The sequence below is a fragment of the Monopterus albus genome, unplaced genomic scaffold (assembly GCF_001952655.1).
Source record: "Monopterus albus unplaced genomic scaffold, M_albus_1.0 scaffold236.1, whole genome shotgun sequence".
Lineage (NCBI taxonomy): Eukaryota > Metazoa > Chordata > Actinopteri > Synbranchiformes > Synbranchidae > Monopterus > Monopterus albus.
Window position 1 is genome coordinate 85,039 of NW_018128116.1, and position 11,828 is coordinate 96,866.

Consider the following 11,828-nt stretch of genomic DNA (forward strand, 5'->3'; position numbering starts at 1 on the left):
TTTTATTTCATGCATGGAGAGAAATCATACACAGCTTTCCAGATGCACAGAGTTTCTCTAACTAACTGGTAAAGGGGCAGTCCCTTTATACCAAAGTGATACAATACACATCCATGAAACTCATACTGTTATCTTACATTTAACAACTCACATTCCTTCTCCAGCTGCCTTTGCAACATCAAAAGGACAGCAAGACCTTGACACTGAGTGGGGCCGCCACACTCCCGGTGCTACACTCCCTGTTCTTCTTCACACAAGACACATTTATGGGTGCCGGACGTAAATTCTGCGTGAGATGCTCAAACTATGCAAGCTGAACTGATAAGCTTGCTCAAAACTTATTAAAGCTGATTGATAAGCAGTGCAAAAAGTGATTACAGGTCCTGAGACAATTACATTTACAAGTTTCACATTGTGGCTTTTAATTAAGAAAAACAAAAACATCAATTTCAGTGTGAAGTGACCTTTTAACATAATGACATACCAGTATCTGCTATGCTGGCATCCACAGCATTCATTCACTTCTCCACTCTGCTACCAGATCCCACTGTGCAGCTAGGTTCAGGATTATCACTGTATGCATTAATGTCCTTTTTTGCATTTAGGATAGATGTTTAACAGATATGACACAGCTCTGACAGTGGTGAAGCTGATAATAGCTCAGTTATTTATTACTTTAAAACATGACAGTTTCTTTATTGGTTTCTTTGTACCTCAAAAATCAGGGGATTCAAAACCTTCTCATCCTTTATAAGTTGAGGGTACATATTTGAGTAATGATTGAACATCTGCCTGCAAAGAATAAGAACAGTGAAAATTCCAACAGATTTGTCAGTAAGCACAATCTTACTATTACAGTTACTAGTTATTTTGTCAAAATAGTAAATATATTTGTCTTTCATACAAAATAAAAATGAGGCATTGTCTAACATTTTATGAATGTGACACATTTCTAAGACCTATTCAGTTTTTTGTTAGTATTATAACAATTAATGCTACTCTCATCCTTTCTCAAGTATTTGAATTTAGAATAGATATTTCTAGGTAAAGAAATATAAGTAAAGTACGTATTTTAAATGTATTTTAAAGTAAAAGGACAGAAAGGTCAACATATAATAATGCAAACTTAATTTTGTGTTGTTTTCTGGTGAATTTGTCCAACTCAGTTTTATTTGACATATATTTATGTTATTTTGCATGTTAATCACTAATGCGGTAACACTTACCCCACAGTGAAATAAACCTCCAGGTAATCGGCCAGGAAGAAGGTGATTTCATCTTTTGTAAGATGATACCTCCATAACCTGCCCAGATATCCAAAATGCCACATCCAGAGGTTTGAGAGCGTCGCCGATATAACGTTTCTCCACATAAAACGCCGGTCTTCTTTCTGTCGTTGCTTGTTTAAGTCGCTTCAAACATGATTGATCAATTTACACATGTTGTCCCACAAGAAAAGATTCACCCCAGATGGGACTCGAACCCACAATCCCTGGCTTAGGAGGCCAGTGCCTTATCCATTAGGCCACTGGGGCTATACAGTTGGCTTTTATATCACTATCATTTATATCATATTTAACACCTGGGTTCATTTTGTTTGTTTGGTTTTTATGTCATCAGTGTTGGTATTTACGAGTGAAGTTTGTGGAATTAATTATTTAGGTTAATCGAAAGATTGGTTAGGACATGACAATACACCGTAAACCGCCCAGCGAAGCGATCACCATGGTGATGCGTCTACGTCTCATGGCTGGTTCCATTTTTTCTCTCAAATAGGTGTATTTATGTTGTGCTAATGTAGCAATGAGCATTGAAATGTACAAAATGCCATAAGTAAAACATACACTGGTCTACTTGCTTTTAAAATGTCCCAAAGTTTCTGCCGTTGGAAAATTCTTTCCAGCTGCTTTATTGTGAAGCCATGTAATATTTCAGACTTGTCTACTTTAGTCAAATGGAACTTTCACACTTGCGCAGTAGAAAGTATTGTTTTGCTTGGAGAGCAAACAATTTCGAGCATCACGATAAGAATTTGGGTTAAATAGTAGTCTAAATGGAGGTAAATATATTGCCTATATATTTTCAGTGACACAACAACTACTAACCCATCTGTGAGGCAGTCGACAGTTTCAATTTAATGCCAGGTATGAGAAGTACTCACAGTTAGCGGGTGTTAGCCCCTTAGCGTTAGCGCGGTAATGTAGCTACCGTTAGCAACCATAAACAAATATTGTGTTGGGTGATATACTGGTAGGCTGTCTAAAAATATTAATGCTACCATTTGTGTATAATCTTTTATACAGGATCTTAAAAAATCACTGAGGATGCCACTTTTTGGAAACACATTCAGTCCGAAGAAGACGCCCCCTCGCAAATCTGCATCTCTGTCCAGCCTTCATACCGTGAGTTTTGCTACTTACTGCTTTTTAGTAACCTTCCTGTGACAAAGACACTGTTCTTGTGGTGCGCGCTACGTTCATATAAAACCAATATTGGTAAATGATTCCTTATTACATACACAGTGATCACTCAAAAGCAGAGTTGTGAGAAAGCTGAGATGTGGATGGTGCAAACCTTTACATTGTGGTAGCTCATAGCGTGTGCAAGGCAGACAGATTTATTGTTTACCCTTCTCGTTTCTTTTAGTTGGATCGTTCAACAAGAGAAATAGAGCTGGGCCTTGAGTATGGACCGCCTGTAATGAACATTGGAGGTCAGAGCTGGAAATTTGAGGATGGACAGTGGATAACCGGTAATGGCTTTGATAATGTTGAATACAGACCAATCGCAGTGGCTGCCTCAGCTTTAAAGTGCAGAGAACCTAACCAACCTAACTCTTTCATGTTTTGCTATATCCCCTAGATCACTGGTCATCTCTGAATCTCCAACACAGCATTAATTAATTTTTTAAATGCTTTTGTTGAACCAGAATCTGGTGGGAATGCATCTAGCCGGGAAGTGCAGCGGCTTAAAAAAAGAAATGTACAGCTGGAGGAGGAGAATAACCTCCTGAAACTGAAGATTGAACTTCTCTTGGACATGGTGAGAACTGTGTAGCTTTCAAATGCTCTCGTTATTTCCAGTTAGAAGATACAATAATGCATCTTTACACAGTGATGCAGGAAAGTGTATTGTGACCGGTTCTGAGTTCAAGCCCAGGCTGACCTAGGCCCTTTCTGTGTGCATATTCTCCCTGTGCCTGCGTGGGTTCTCTCCAGTACTCCAACTTCCTTCAGTTCAGAGACATGCAGCTTAGGTTGACTGGTGACTCTAAATTGCCCGTAGGATTGAGTGTGGGTGTGTGTGATTGTCTAAGTGTCAGCCCTGTGATAGATGGGCAACCTGTCCAGGGTATACCCCACCTCTCGTCCAATGTCAGCTGGGATTTGCTCTGTTGTGTAGATAACGGATGGATGGAATTAATTACTAAGTCTGTGGTTGATGTACTTAATATCTGACCAAAGCTGTTCCTTTCTAGTTGACAGAAACTACAGTAGACTACCACTTGTTGGAGAAAGAAGTGGAAGATGTAAAGACTCAACATCGAAGGAAGTCATGACAAATCTCTACTTACTGTGTGCTTTTGGCTAGGAAATGTTATTTGGAATTAGCCCTTTTTGTATTTACCCCAGTCAGACCTGACAAAACTGTGAACACATTTGTTGAGCATATAACATATTTTCTATCTCTTTTCCATTGATATGGTAGAGTACTATAGGCTGTATATTTTTTATTGCGGTAACAAGTAAAATCCATAACAGGAGTAAAGCTGTTTTTCTTGTTTTATCATTCCCAGTTTTGAGTTGTAATACCTTGATTATACATAAGATATTTATATTAAGGCAGATATATAGGTGAGGATTTGAATGACATCCAAATAACCCAAAACAAAATGGGTAAAACCTAAACAGGAGAGCACTTCGTTAATGGTTTTCATTGTTCATCCAGCTTCATACAATATCTGGGTATAAATTGTTGCATAAATAATCCTAGTAATATGAAATTTTATTCCTGACAATAAAGATTTTATTATAAGATCCTCTTACCAGTTATTTGCAAAGCCTTTACTCACAACTCAGTAATGGGCTTTGAGCAATTATTTATACAACATAGTTATGAGACGGCGATTGTGAGATCACGATCATGTTCTGTCTGTACTTGTCTGTCTTATATTTTTTCCACCGCATGCTAATATCACCAATACTCTGATGTAATGGACATATTTACAACTCTTGTGAGTTGTAATTTTGAATGTCAAATAAGAGATTTTGCTGCTAATATAGCCTAATAGACTTTTAAAACCAATGAAGTACTCATGTCAGTGAAAGGTATGGCCTTTATGAATGAGCTTTACTCGCTACTCATAAATTGGTGTTCACAAGTTAGTCAAATAGTGCAACGATTGGTTGAACAGTCCTAACTGCGCGTGCGCACAGTGTCCCGAGTGAGTACCGCTAGCACGAGGCGTGTAGTTTTTTTTAATCCTTTTATTCCGGCATTTTAAACTGTTGGCTTTTAATCAGCGACACAGTAAAGGACTTTATCTGTACAAACCTCAATTTTAATAATGCCTCGGGGTGGTAAGTACTGTTATTAAAATTAACATAGCATGCTAAATTTTACCAAGCTAATTCTAGCTAGTGAATTGTTAGCTTTAGTTGTATGAATTCCCGTTGAACTCACATGCCTTAGCATGCTAACCGGCTAGCAGGGTGTGTAGGTACGAGTGGGTCAGGAAAGAAGCGGTGACTGTATCAGTGAAGTGATAAATACAGGTATTCGCGTGAATGGAAATGGCAGGTTTTTTTGTGGTAATTCCAGCATATAAAACTGGATTAAAACCTTGCTGTTTGTGCCTAAGCAACAGTTAAGTTACTATGTGCACAAGAGAGCGCTTCGGCTCACTTAAACATATTTATTATGCCGTTTATTTTAAATCCCAGCTGCTGGCGGTTGTCCCTATTAACAGAAACGTTTACAAACGCACTAAAAAAATATTTGCTAGCCATGTATCTGGCTTCCCCCCATATACGTTCTTATGCAACACTCACTAGCCATGACACTTGCGTATGAAGAGAGCTGGCCCACAGCAAACGTCATTGTGACTCATTTTTCCATTCACAATCGCTTCCTATTTTCGCAATTTGTAGTAGTGTGAGATCCTATGTAGGGAACATTAAATACAGGTTTGGACGGACCAGAACTGTATTTACACAGAGATGCCTAATAATCTAGGAAAGAGTCAGTTTGTCCAGCCATTCACAGCCAGCCTTTTTCATGTGTGCTTTAAATTAGAGCTAATTATTTGATATGAAGCATACCATTAAGGTTTTTCTCAATAGCTTTGGCTCAGGTCTTGAAACATCACTATTCTCAAAGCTTAATATGCATTCGTCACAAGTTTATACACATTATATATAGTTAATCAGCAAAAGAATATACTGTACCTCACCTAAAACCTGTAGTTCATGTTTCAAAAGCAAATTCTTAATGAACAAGAGCACAGAGAGAGGGCGCATGTACCAGTGCCTAGGCACAACATTCACTCACGCAAATGGGTCCCTTGTGAAAAATGAGATTCAGAGCAACACAAAATGTGTCCTAAAATCCTTGTTCTGGATCTGGATCATCTTTTAGGGCATGACAGGCCGTTATACTGTGCATCTTGCCTGAACGTTTCAGGGTTCAGTCTTCATTATAGACCAAGTTATGGTAGAAAGTATGTGTTAAATTGGGTTTTCAATTTTAACTTAAACATTTACTTATGCATTTCATTTGTCAACTACTTTTTGCCTTCCATCTCCCTGCCTTATTACTACTTTGCAGAGTTACTTTATATACAAATTAAGAAACTATGTGATCCTAGTTTTGACTATCATTATAGTCTGTATATCTGGTAAAAGACCATGACAGTGTGCAATTATCTAGGATGATTCAATCTATTTTTTCTAATCTACAACTCCAGTGTGGGTGGTGGAACCAAAATATCCAGGTAACCTCAGCTGGCATTGGAAGATCAAGCATTACTCTTTTGATGTTGGATCTGTTAATTTTGCCAGTATCAACATAAAGCTTTATTAAGTTAGTACTTGAAGAGTAGCTGTACTGATGTTACTGTTTATGCCCACCTTTCAGCATGTGATGCAATGTGTATTTGTAGAAAGATACATTTCCATACAGTTGATTTGCCATTGACATAGATTATTTTTGTTGCAGGGAGAAAGAGCCACAGGGGGAGAGGAAAGCAATTCAGCAACCCAGAGGAGATTGATCGACAGATGAGAGCACAGAGAGAGAAGGTGAGCAGAAGAATTGTGTGCCACACATGGAGCTACTTAGTTTGAAGTCAGATGTAGTGTAATTTTTATATATCTATGTTAACAGGAAGAAAATGGTGACGCAGAGAAAGAGAGCTCTTCAGAGTCTGAGGAAGAAAGCAGCAGTGATGATGAGTCTGAGGTGGGTGAAGGGACAGGTGGTATCCACAAACTGATACTGTGTTGGTGTCTGGATACGTCAGCGTGTTCATAAGCGCTTGTTGGCAAAGTGATAAATGTTGGGCTGCTTGTGGATCTGTGTGGGCAAGTGACAAAACATGCAGATGCAATAAGTATAATTTGGGCTTGAGTAGTGAACTGCTTTATTGTCACTGGGAGTAAATTCTTTCTGACTTGATTAGGTAAAAACTATATTGACTAGTGTAGCTAGAAATGAATGTATAGCCTATATTTTGACAGATTGCTTGTGGTTCTGCTCTTATATGCAAAAGACTAAGAGGGCAAAACACAGTGACTAAAAGTCAAGTGAGCCCAGAGAACTTTGTGCTCACAATGCACAGATTAAAGCTACAATATGTAATGTAAGGAAGCACTAGAATGAAAAGCCAAATCAATGCCCCCTGCTCTGCCCAGCGCTCCCTCTCCCAGCTCCACTATGATCTGCTGCACTCTATCAAGCTACCCAGCATTTCAGATACTTGTCATTATGAACTTACACTAAGTGAGAATGCATCAAAACCTGCTGATCAATCAGAAATAACTGAACATTTCTGATTGGTTAGAGAGGCAGCATGGTAGTGCAGTGGTTAGCACTGTCATCTCATAGTGCTGATCCGGGGCCTTTCTATGTGGAGTGTGCCTGCCTGGGTTCTCTCCGGGTACTCTGGCTTCCTCTCACAGTCCAAAGACATGCAGCTAGTTACAGTTGTTTGGCCTTGCTTATGTTTATGTAGCTCTTGAATGCCATTGTAGCTTTAAATATGGTGAATGTAACATTGTTAACAGTGATGTGATTAAAGGTGTTTCCTTTTGCACACAGTCCAGAAGGAGGAGTGGAGTGGAGGGGCTTATAGAGATCGAGAATCCAAACCGCGCGTCTCAGAAGGACAAGAAGGTGACTGAAGTAGATGTCAGTGCTCCCAGAGAGCTATCTCGCAGGGAGAGGTAAATGTCATTCAGTCAGGAATGTTTGTATGCTTTTATTTTGTTTGTTTTCTTCTGGAATGAAACATCGTCAGAACCCTGGTTTGTGGCATGAGGTTTTTATTTCAACTCTTTATCTTTGTGTTCTCAGAGAGGAAATAGAGAAGCAGAAATCAAAGGAACGCTACATGAAGCTCCATCTAGAGGGGAAGACTGAGCAGGCCAGGGCTGACCTGGCCAGACTGGCCATCATCAAGAAGCAGAGGGAGGAAGCTGCCAAGAAGAGAGAACAGCTCAGGAGAGGTGAGATGAAATACTGCATACTAGAGGTGGAAATGTTTCATTCATACAGTTTTATTCAGAAGTCTCTAAGCACTGAAAACGTACATCAGTTAAAACAACAGGAATTGATTGTGCCACTTCTGATTCTCATTGTCTGTGATTCAGTAGTAACGTCCCTCTTGCTAGTTTGAACATTTTCTTTCAGTTCATAGTGAAATGATTGTTCATTATGTACTGAACACCAGCTGTCTGCACAGTGTCCTGACATTTAAAGCTAGAAAATACAAATGTGTTTTAGTTGAGCAACAAATATCTTGACATAATGCAAGCTTTGCCAATTTAAAGATCGTTGGTACCATTATGAAATGAAAAGCTGCACACCATTCTTCATGTTGCTTCTGTTTTCTCAGAAAAAGAAGCTGAAGAAGCCAAAGCAAAGCACTAGTTCTCCATCTGAAAGATTCGTCACGCACTTCAGTCTCAGAGGGATGGTGAAACGGAGGGGCAGCACGGAGAGGGACCAAGACAAGTGGCGTCAGATCAGGGATACTACTGGGCTCCTGTTCCTCATTTTATGGGCATGGGTCTTCCACGACAGTGTGGTCATGACAGGGAATCCGGGTGGAGCAAAGTGAGATGAAGAGGAGTGCAACCTTTGGGGTGCCTCTAGTTGTATTTAAATACCTCAGGAGGAGACATCTGCAGGTTTTCCAAGTCCTTCACTGCCTCTTTACTCTACCCAGCCCACCACAGATTTACTTCTAAACCCGCTAAAGTTATTTCCATTCCTTCTGATTCTTGCATTTTACAATGATTTCCTAACACATATTTATGTAATGACCAGAGGTTAAAGTGAGTGTGCATGAACATTTCTTTTTTTTACTTTTCCTACCATGTTGCCAGGTTTATAAGAAAGCAAATAAGTGAATGCTGGAGAAACGAACACTATTTAGAGGAAAATTTGACATAAAGGACATGTACTGTGTAGTTAGGTAATTAATTTTGGATCAGCATGCAGTTACACATTTCATGAACAGCTGAGTGGTACAATGACAGGCAAGAATATGTCTTTCCTCCCAGCTCTATCCTTGCCCCACTGTTGGTTTTGCCTTGTTTTGAGCCCCTTTTTTCAGTTAGCGTTTTACAGATTTGTAAGAATTAGTTGTTTAAGCTGCCACAACATATCCAGGAACTGCTAAAAATCTTTCTTTCGTTTCTTTTGCTGTGCCATGGATCTTGTTACCAGATTAAAACACGTCTTTCTTGAGTCAGCTTGTTGGTGTCAGTTCAGAATGTTTTGTAATCCTTTGCTCAAAGCGTTAGGAATACAATCAGGTCCATAAATATTGGGACATTGACACAATTCTAACATTTTTGGCTTTATACACCACCACAATAGATTTGAAATGAAACGAACAAGATGATAGTCTTGAACTACCTTTAAAAAGTTTTTTAAGTTAAACGTATGTACTGTAATGCATTGTCTCTAACTGCCTCGGTGACTGTGGCCTTGCCTTGTCTCTAATGGGATCCTCTGTTGTTCTGTTGCAGGGACTGTGTCTTTTGTTTCCTGGTTGATGTTTACACAAGACCAGTTCATTGTCTTTCTCCTGTAACTGAAGCACTACAAAGAACATACACTGTGTTTATTAGCTAATGCAGTCCTATACATCAGCAGCACTAACAGCAGCTCTGAAACAGTATCAACTTTACAAAGGAATTACTGCAGGTTTGTTTTAAAATATAGTTTAGCCTGCGCAGGTGTACGTGATAAACTGGTAACTCAGTATGTGGTGGATTTGGAAATGATCAGTGTTCCCTATAATTTGAAAGAAGCCTAGCAAACAAACTGGTGAAACCACATCATGTGAGGAAAAAAAATGAATGCCACTATGTATTTGAAGTCATTTTTAACAATAAATTTGTTAATAGATAAATGGCTGTGTTGTGTTTCACATCAAAATTGTAACTGCCAGCAAATATTTCAACTAGCATTATGTGACTTATTTTAAAAAAAAGGATATCCTGTTGTTGTTGTTGTTGTGTGCATTTTGATGTCACCACTAGAGTGCAGCACTGGACTGGGGTCAACCTCTATAGAGCATCAGTCTGCAGCTCCTGATGACCTTAAGATGGGATGCATATTTTCTACTATCCTAAGTCAGAGGTTATGGAGAAGAGTATGGCTTGAAAGTGTAATGACAGGCATGCGACTCAGGTAAGCGCCTCCCATTACATCCAGAAACTTGTAAAACAGATGCATCTCCTTTTAAATCGCTTCACATCCTGTGTGACCAATGGAAGCATGTTTAGATGGGTCCCTGTTATCTGATTGGCTGAGTGTGTTGGCAGATAGTTCCCGCCCAGATCCGTCAGCACTGGCCTTTTTCTAGTTTCAGATGTTATGAAACAAGAGCGTTGAATATCTGCAAAGCACATTTTAAACATTTGAAACAGTTAAGAGGAGCAATCTTTTTTCAAATGTTTGAACCAGCAATATTTCACACATTTTATAATGTATTAACTTTTAAAATCTTAGTTTGAGTTACAAGCTGACACTTATTTAACTTTATTAATGCTGGACTTACATTCAGGAGGTGAGGAGACACAATTTGGTAATGTTAATGTTGCACCAGTATCTGCTGGGTCTGTAAATTAGCATCTCTTTGGTAACAAGTCCAGCTAAGCATAAAAAGGTGATAGTATTTTTAGTGATGTGTTCATTAAAGTTTTCTCACATCAACCCAAGTGGTTAAAAAGAATCTGACAAGTTAAAGGCAAAACAAAAACCTTAATGACAGGGAACAAATAATGTGAAGCAAGATTTAAAAAATGTTGAAAGGGCCCAACTTTAACAAAACATTAGAGGAGTCAAACTAGCCAGACAAGAATTTTTGAACTTAGAACGATACTGTTAGATCCAGCACCGTAATTTCCTCTTTTGGTCTTTTCACATCCTTTTTAACAGTTAGTGTATAGAGAAGAAGTTGCCCTCATACAGTTGGAGGAAATTGGTTTTTTTTGTTTGTTAGTTTTTTTGGAAAACAGAATAAAAGGTTTATCTTACATTACACCTTTGTAATCTCAGGGTTAATACCATATCACCCATTGTCCTCTGACTGCATGTAATGGTTTTATGAGTTAACTGTTCGATAGTAGTGACAGTCAAACCTGAAAAAATCTCTTCCCCCTTCGCAGCTGACACTTCATCTGTGCAACTTCCTCATTCACTGACTTTTGTTAGTGACTTAACGGCACTCTTCTGAAACCAGAACAAAGACTGACAGCCAACACACACACACACACACACAAACATCCAGAAATAACGGCCTGAGAGACGGAGTGGCCCATGTGAACCACCACCTCCTAATGAAGTAACACGGTGACTCTGTGGACATTTTTGGAGCAGGATACCTTGTGGGGCCGAGGGAAACTGAGAAGGTCAGGTAGAGAAGCTGGTTGTGCTCCGCTGCCAGCATGCTCCGGCAGTCTCTGAGCATCCTCAAGCAGCTCGGCTCTGGAGCAAAGTAAGTGCAATAATCTGACACCTCTCCGCTGATCTTTGGACCAGAGACTGTAAATAAATTTCAGGTCTTTTTTACCCGTGTCTACTGAATTCAAAGGCTCAAAAGCAGTAAACTAACAACACCATGCTAGGTTCAGAAATCATGGTTAAACTGATTTTAATTTTTCATAACTACACTACTGTCCATGTTAGTGCTTTAAAGCTCTCTACGTAACTGACGGAGCATTTTCTGCTTGTGCTAATATCATTTACGTTTTTCACTTGCTACTAGAAATACAGATGTTTTTGTTTTACAAAAGCTACATAGTCTCACGTTAGTGCTGCTTCTGTGAACCTGCATCATAAAGTTTTCTTCAGGACTCGGGGCACTAATCTTACAGTAGAATTTTCATTTTCCTCAAACCCAGAAGCTGTTATGGGCTCCTACAGTATACTGGAGAGGGAGGGAGAGAGGAAATGTTGAATTCTGCTTTGGTTCCCATGTTCTCAATTTCACTGTTGCAAATGTAGTGTTGAAAAATGTGTAATGTTGGGATGTCACAGTTGCTGGTTCCTCTTGAAAGTGACAAATGCTGTTAAGGGGTTTTGAGGGAACCCTC

The 11,828-nt window shown here is 39.2% G+C and overlaps 3 protein-coding genes and 1 non-coding gene across 5 annotated transcripts in view; 3 read left to right on the top strand and 1 right to left on the bottom strand.

The window, feature by feature from the left end:
• Positions 1 to 1,462: 1,462 nt before the first annotated feature.
• trnar-ccu (transfer RNA arginine (anticodon CCU)) lies at positions 1,463 to 1,535 on the bottom strand. The gene has a single exon. It is a non-coding gene; the product is annotated as a tRNA-Arg (tRNA).
• A 347-nt stretch (positions 1,536 to 1,882) lies between these two features.
• Positions 1,883 to 4,293, top strand: cby1 (chibby 1, beta catenin antagonist). 2 transcript variants are annotated; one of them, XM_020620394.1, is made up of 5 exons: positions 1,883 to 2,059; positions 2,304 to 2,402; positions 2,647 to 2,752; positions 2,930 to 3,042; positions 3,479 to 4,293. In XM_020620394.1, exons 1-5 carry the CDS (start codon positions 2,054 to 2,056, stop codon positions 3,557 to 3,559), a joined length of 405 nt encoding a protein of 134 aa, XP_020476050.1. In that variant the 5' UTR covers positions 1,883 to 2,053; the 3' UTR covers positions 3,560 to 4,293. The 2 variants fall into 2 exon arrangements, with proteins under 2 accessions (XP_020476050.1, XP_020476051.1); XM_020620395.1 differs by having other exon boundaries at positions 1,916 to 2,144.
• A 121-nt stretch (positions 4,294 to 4,414) lies between these two features.
• On the top strand, positions 4,415 to 9,052 carry pdap1a (pdgfa associated protein 1a). Its single transcript, XM_020620393.1, has 6 exons — positions 4,415 to 4,580; positions 6,217 to 6,299; positions 6,385 to 6,459; positions 7,318 to 7,442; positions 7,573 to 7,724; positions 8,114 to 9,052. Exons 1-6 carry the CDS (start codon positions 4,568 to 4,570, stop codon positions 8,146 to 8,148), a joined length of 483 nt encoding a protein of 160 aa, XP_020476049.1. The 5' UTR covers positions 4,415 to 4,567; the 3' UTR covers positions 8,149 to 9,052.
• Positions 9,053 to 9,836: 784 nt separating this feature from the next.
• The window catches only part of sh3bp1 (SH3-domain binding protein 1), a 13,806-nt gene continuing 11,814 nt past the window's right edge, over positions 9,837 to 11,828 (top strand). Inside the window, exons 1-2 of the mRNA XM_020620362.1 lie at positions 9,837 to 9,921; positions 10,902 to 11,230. Coding sequence (XP_020476018.1) covers positions 11,181 to 11,230 — 50 coding nt within the window. The 5' untranslated portion in view covers positions 9,837 to 9,921; positions 10,902 to 11,180. The remainder of the gene's footprint in view (positions 9,922 to 10,901; positions 11,231 to 11,828) is intronic.